The sequence below is a fragment of the Lagopus leucura genome, unplaced genomic scaffold (assembly GCF_019238085.1).
Source record: "Lagopus leucura isolate 7727_CA_CO unplaced genomic scaffold, USGS_WTPT01 Super-Scaffold_1, whole genome shotgun sequence".
NCBI classification, from domain to species: Eukaryota; Metazoa; Chordata; class Aves; order Galliformes; family Phasianidae; genus Lagopus; species Lagopus leucura.
The window spans coordinates 41,848,132-41,855,139 of record NW_024962250.1 but is presented as its reverse complement, the minus strand read 5'-3'; the positions used below and the strand labels follow the sequence as shown (position 1 = coordinate 41,855,139).

The 7,008-nt window shown below is 53.0% G+C and overlaps 1 protein-coding gene across 1 annotated transcript in view; it reads left to right on the top strand.

The window, feature by feature from the left end:
- TOGARAM1 (TOG array regulator of axonemal microtubules 1) overlaps positions 1–7,008 on the top strand; it is a 34,293-nt gene that overhangs the window by 1,353 nt on the left and 25,932 nt on the right. Inside the window, exon 2 of the mRNA XM_042869678.1 lies at positions 18–1,148. Within this exon, the coding sequence (XP_042725612.1) occupies positions 18–1,148 (1,131 nt within the window). The remainder of the gene's footprint in view (positions 1–17; positions 1,149–7,008) is intronic.

Here is a 7,008-nt window from a genome sequence, read left to right as displayed (position 1 = left end):
CGGGGGACGGCCCGGAGCGGCCGCGCGGAAGTCGGCGCGGAGGTCCGTCGCCCGGGGAGCCGTCCCGCGGCGAGGCCCGGCGGCCGGGAGGCTCCGAGGAGCCGGAGAACGGCGGGGGCCCCGCGGAACGGTCGGACCTCGGGCTGCTCCCGGCCGAGCTGCGCGGCCGGCTGCTGGACCAGGAGGATTGCCGCGACCGCGCGCGGGCGGTGGAGGAGCTGCAGCGGCTGCTGGCGGCCCTCGGCCCGGCCGCGGCGGCCGCGGCGCCCGGCACGGCGCTGCTAGGACTGCTGGGGCTGCTGTGCGCGCTGCTGGACGATGCCGACTCGGCGGTGGCCCTGGGCGCCCTGGAGGCCGCGCAGCTGCTGGCCCTGCGCCTGGGCGGCCGGCTGAGCGCCTTTCTGGGTCCGCTGGTGGCGGCCGCGGCCAAAGCGCTGGGCGACCCGCGGGCGGCCCTGCGCCGGCGCTGCCACCGGCTACTGCGGCAGCTGATGGAGGCGGCCGGGCCGCGGCGCGTGCTGGAGCTGCTGCTGCGCCGGGAGCTGCTGCGGCACCGCGACGCCCGCGTGCGCGAGGAGGTGCTGGTCGCCTGCGTCGCCGCGCTGCTCGCCCACCCCGGGGAGCTGGACCCGGGCAGCCTGGCCCTCGGCCTCGCCCCGGCGCTGCTGGACGGCGAGCGCAGAGTGCGGCACGCGGCCTTGGAGGCGTTCGCCCTGTTGGCGTCGGCCGCCGGGCCCGGGGAGAGCGGCCTCCTGTTCGAGGCGGTGCGCGCGGCGGAGCCGCGGGACGACGGGGACCGGGCGATGCGCGCGGTGCGGGCCAGGCTGGCCAGGAAGAGCCTGCCGAGGCTGGGGGAGCGCGGCTGCGTGCAGTACGCGGTGCCGCTGCCTTCGAGCGCCCGGGGCTGCGGGGCGCCGCGCGGGGCCGACGTCGAGTGGCTGCTGGCGGGCGGCGGGGCGCGGAGCGCGAGGAGCTGCGGGCCGCAGCCTGGGGACGCCGCGCGGAGCTCCGGCTCGACCGGCGGGACGGCGCGGAGAATCCTGAGTGCCGGGAGAGGGAAGAACAAACTGCCCTGGGAAGCAGAGCGCGGCAGAGACGGGGAAGGCGGAGCGGGAGACGTGGTGCCTTCCGCCGAGGGCGTGGAGCAGGTACGTGCCGCCGGGCCGCCGGGCTGCTTTTTCCGAGGGGAAATACTGTGAGAGGATGAGAAAGTTTCCAGAGGTTTGTGAAGTGACAGGTGTTTCTGCGGGGTGAGCTCAGTGCAGCATTTCAATACCTAAAGGGAGCCTAAAACAGGAGGGGAGTCAGCTCTTGGAAAGGGTGGATAACAGCAGGACAAGGGGAAATGGTTTGAAGCTGAGGGAGGCCAGATGGAGGTTGGATGTCAGGGGGAAGTTGTGTGCTGTGAGAGTGGTGAGGTGCTGCAACAGCTGCCCAGAGAGGCTGCGATGCCCCGTCCATCCCTGGAGGTGTTGAAGGCCAGGTTGGATGGGGCCCTGGGCAGCCTGGGCTGCTGTGAAATGGGGAGGTTGGTGGCCCTGCCTGTTGGAGCTTCATGATCCTTGAGGTCCCTTCCAACCCGGGCTGTTCTGTGATTCTGTGATTTCTGAGGCACGGCTTGTGCTGCTGATGTGTGTGAGGTTCTCTGTGTGTTGACCTGGCAGACCCAATCTGAATGCTCCAAACGTCCGATTTAACGCTGGGACAAAACAGACAACTTAGCGTGCATAGAAAACCTCACTGCTGAAACATGCTGTGCTCGCTGGGCGCTTCCGACATCCTGCCCTGGTGACCCTGATTGTGACTCACAGAAGCTTAGGGAGCTCCTGCTTGTGTCCCTGAGAACACCTGATGGATGCTGAATACTGGGGCTGTTCGGAAGAAAACTGACAAATGGTTTCAGTTCAGGCCTTGGAGGCAGAGCTCCAGCACGTGGCTGAAGCCAGTGCTTTTGGGCAGTGCACCTCTAACCAAGTCTGTGGGTTGCTGTGTGTGAAAATGGCCCGTGTTCCTGATAGTGATCTGACCAGGAGGAACGTAGGTGAGGCTGAAATAATGATTCTGCTTGACCTGCGTTTTGGTTGTAGAGTTCAGTGATTATACTGATGTCTGCAAGTGGAAGGAACCTCTGAAGAATTGTTCAGGTCCCTTTTACTTCTGCAGTTCTGTGTGTGACAGCTGATTTTGGTACCACGAGACCTGCAGTGTGTGCTGGATGGGTTTAACGTAGCATTACTTGATCCTCAGTGAATGAGTTACTCCAGAATTACCTGAACTCTACTAATAAGCGAGTGGCTTTCAGAAAATAGGAAACTGTATGACTATAGATTTTTTTGCTACCATATTTAGGTACTCAGGTAGCACTTCTTTGCAGAAAGGGCTGTGAAGCACTGCCATGGGCTGCCAAGGGAGGTGGTTGAGTTGCCATCCCTGAATGTGCTTAAAAACCGTTTGGATGTGGTGCTCAGGGCTGTGGTTTAGGGGTGGGCTGTTAGAGTTGGGGTAGGATGGTTGGGCTGTGGATGGACTCAATGATCCTTAAGGTCTTTTCCAACCTGAGCAATTCTATGACCCTGTGATCCAGAATTTAGTTAATACTTGCTTTGTAGCTGGTTCCTGTGCTGAGTGAGATCAGGAATAACGATAGGCAAAGCTACTTTGTGCAGGTTGGGTTTTAATAAAGTCCTTTAAAAAGGAATGTGAGCTAACATTGTTGCACTGCAAAAGTCTGCAGGGAGTTGATGTGTCTGCCTGCATTCACATAGACGCAAAACACGTGGCTGCCCTCCCGGCTGTGGCTTGCAGTGGTGAAGGGCTCCTGCCCAAGCTCACGGCTGGGCCCAGGGGAGGTGCTGCTGGCTTTTTTGTTTAACATTTTTGCTCATGTGGTTTGATTTCCCTCTGTAAATGGGGAAAAGTGCCCAAAGTTTCGACCTCTGGAAGGAGGGAGGCAAACAATTAATTCCTGCTTTCTTTTTTGTTGTGTGTGTAAAATGCATTTCGGAGTGGTGTGGACTGAAATGTAACCTGGGGAGGCAACCACATCTTTGTGGCTGCAAGTCGGGGCGCTGATGTACTCCTTTCAGTAGGCAGCATCCTTGGCACTGCTACAAGAAAGCCTTTTATACTCTGTGCAGCTTTATAGGTGTAGTGTGAAAATTGTGGATGCAAATGCCATCTGTGTGTGCCTGGGGGTTGTTGCCCAGCTCTCCAAGGTGGGCGATCCCAGACGCTATGGGCTGGGAGAGGTGGGTTCCCTCCTCCACAGAGCACCTATGGGAGAAAACAGAAGGGTCTGTAGATCCGTTTCCTTCCTCTGGCAACCGCTTGGCACAAACTTGTCTGTGTGCCTGCAGATCTTCTGGCAATTATAATTTTTTTTCTTTCCTCCTTGGCGACTTCTTCAGTTCATGCAAGTACTAAAGCCTAAAATTACCACTTTCCTTTTGGAATCATCTCTATTTTTATGTCTTTGCGTCTCATGCCAAATATATTTCTGCCACCTATTTTTGCAGAATTAGACCTGAATGAGTTTCAGCCTTTATTTGGTAAAAGCATAATTTTGAACAGGGGCCTCAAGCTGTGAAGTTAACCACTCTCGCTTTGCTTTCGCTGCTGTGGTGTACTGTAGGTGGCAACAAAAATACTTCTACAGGGAGAAATACTGTTTGTCTTGTTCTGTGCTTATTGCTTTTTAGTAAGAAGTAATTTTTTTTGCATCTAATGACTTTTTCTAAGTCATCCTGCACCTCCTGCAGATGCTCTTTGTTAGAATCATAGAACCATAGAATGGCCTGGGTTGCAAAGGAGCACAGTGCTCATCCAGTTCCAACCCCCTGCTGTGTGCAGGTCGCCAACCAGCAGCCCAGGCTGCCCAGAGCCTGTGTTCATGTCTCTTCCTTCTGCTTTCTGACTCGGTCTGTTCGTTTGTCACTTCCATTTTGTTTTCTTACATATTGAAGTTGGTAGAAAGGAGATCACTAACTCTGAGGTGTCAGAGTTGGAACTATTGGAATGGGGACTATTGAACTTGGGCAGTTCTTCCTGTACTGAAGTCGTCCCTTGACAACTGGAAGAGATTGTCATAAAGTACTTAATTAAATAAAGTCCTTTACCTTGGGGCATTAACAGTGAGGAGAAAGAAGGGCAGCCCTGCCTCTCTTCATAGCTGCCCTCTTTGACTAAGATATATCATGCATGACATTTGCATAGTTGACTTGTTTCTGTAAATGTAAAAAATTAATTATTAATTCAAACAAGCATTCCTTTGAGATGAGTTTGTTTAAAAATTAACTTTTGGGGTCTGAAAGGATGCATGAAATGAGTCTTTACAATTGTTCTTTTTTTTTTTTTTTTGCTGCTATTTGTAGGGTCACGTTGCACAGCAATGGTCCAAGGCCATGTCTAGACTGTGCTGATCAGATAAGGGGTGAGGTTAGTGGGTGGGTTAATGGGTGCTGGCAGTGTGGGGAAGATAAAGCACGCTGCCTCCAGGGCTTCGCAGCCTGCCAGTGATGTTAATTGGTTTGCTGATGGAATGCTGCTCTGTAACCTCCAAGGAGCTTTGAAAGCAAGTCTGTGTGGTACCCATCTGTCAACCCAGAGCAGTCGGTGATGCTGGTGGTATTCAGACAGACAGTGTGCCTGAGAGCTGCTACCAACACAACCCCACCTGTTGAGCACCGGTGGCTGTGCCAAGGGCTGGCAGCAGGGCTGTGCTGTGCCCTGCCTGTGCTGACAGAGCGTGGCGTTCCTGGGGGAAATTGCACGCAGCTGTTAAAAAGGCATTCAATGAAACATGGATGCCAGCCTTGTTTAATCCATAGCTCTTGTTATTTCTGACAGTGAGCGTCCTGTGATTCAATTGCCTGATTTCACAGCTCAGCGCATTGCATGTCAGAATGTAAGGCTTACTGCTTAATAGCTGCTCGCACAACCCCAGCTTCCCATTTCTCTTTCTGAGAGCAAGGCCTGGCTTCATCACATGAAGCACAGTTGTCTGTGTTTCCTGCTGGCAGCTGCACATACCTGCCTGGACGCAGCACTGAGTGCCCTGTGTGCAGGTGGCAGTGCTGGCCCCACTGCATTCATGGGGAAGAGCGTGCTGGGATGCTGCAGCCTTGTGGCAGCACCAGTGGAATGCTTTCATGAGCTGGTAATCAAGTGTGTAATCACATGAGTTCTTTTCCTTTGTACTTCAGCAGGGTCCTGCTCGTTTCTAACCCTGCGCAGGCAGGGCTGGCCTTGTGATGTTCAGTATTATCTGTGAATTCAATGGAGAAAGAGTGTGAATTTGCTGAAGTCAGTATTCTTTTTCTGCACTGATGCGTTGTCTGCTCCAGTTCCTTAGGAGAGAATAAGTAGCTTCCATCAGATTGAAACCAGACCGTTCCAAAGGAAATGTTTGTGCTCTTTTCTGTGGGACTCAACGTGGTCTGTGAATCCTTTGGGAGCTGCCTTTAACTAACTGAAGTTGGCCTGCTGTAACCAAACGTGTTACCTTCTCATACAGTGTCCTGGTTTGTCCATGTCATGTGAATGAGCTGAAGAACATTGCTGTGGCAATGAATTCCCCTGTTCCCTTTTTAACTGTAATCTTTTTTAACTCCAATTTAAGCAAGCTATCAGAACAGAAACATTGCAATTTGGGGCACAAAAGCACTTGTCAAAAAACCAAATGCTTTTGCCCTCCTGAAGGTACAACAGATGCTGTTGTGTCTCCCCATGGATGTTGGTAGCCAGGTGTCCCTGGGTGTGCTGTGTGGAATGCACAGCGTGCCTAGATAATAAGATAAATGTTATTTTCTGCCTTCCCCTACAAAACATACGTGCTGCTGGAAGCTGTGCCCCTGGCTGCAGCAGCAACAGCAGTGGAACGCTCTCCTGAAGCTCTGAACCGAGTTGCACGGTGCACTTGGGCTGTGCTCACATAACTTCACGGTTTGACAGTGTGTGTGGGATTCCTTGTTGGAGGTGTCAGACCCAGGGAGATGAGCCGTGGTTTTTCAAGGGTGATGGAAGAGTACTTTGGGGAACTGTCATGATCCACTTGTGCTGTGCTGGATGTTTCCCCAGGTGGGTGTTGCTGGTGGCCCCACGCAGTTGCTGTGCATGCAGGGGCTGTGGCAGCAGTGTGCCCCTGGGCTGCTCAGCAGCGCTCTGACTTCTGCTGCATGGCTACCAAGGCTCTGCTGTGCTGGGAATGAAATCAGAATGAAAGCTCTGAGAGTTCCCTTCTCTGAGATCTGTTGCAATGAAAACTCCGGTGGCCTTAGGTTTGCTTTATTTGCCACTACCCTGCATGCCCCTGTAATTACAGTCTGCGTACAAGAAAGCAGACAGCTTTTATTCCTGCAGCTGGAATTGAAGCACCTGAGCAAAGCTGTACAGTCATTTCAGCATCATGTCGTTTGTTCTTTCTGCGTACATTGGCTTGTGTGCATGGAAAGGTGTTAGTACTTTGTGCAAGTAATGCCCCTGTGTCCAGGCTGATGGATTAAAATGCTGTTTTCTAATGGCTTGTTTGCAGGAGTGGGAATTGGACCTGATGATCTTGGAGGTTTTTTCTAACTGGAGTGATTCTGTAATTCTGCATGCTGAATTCTCTTTTGTCCTCACTTCTAATAACCTGAAGCAGGTTTCTCAGCACACTTGGCTGCTGTCTCTCATGTTAAAGTAAAACCAGCATCCTCAGGATGCTGCCATCACAGTGACTGAAGGATTGTCCTCAGACTGCATCTCGTCACCAGAATCTCTTTCTTTTTCTTCCCAAAGCTTCATGTTCCCTGCTCCAGTCTTACCAGTGCCTTCTGGGCTTCTGCAGTCTGCCTTTAAGAAGGGGATCTGGACTGATCTCTTTGTACCTCAGCTTCTTAAGTTTTCCCTAGTTGCCAGCTTTAAACCAAACTTTTAGGCAGTGAACCATTTTAATCGAGAATCTGATCTCTGAAACCCAATTAAAAAGCACAGTCCTGCACTGAAACTGTATTTCAGGGGAGGAAGATTTTA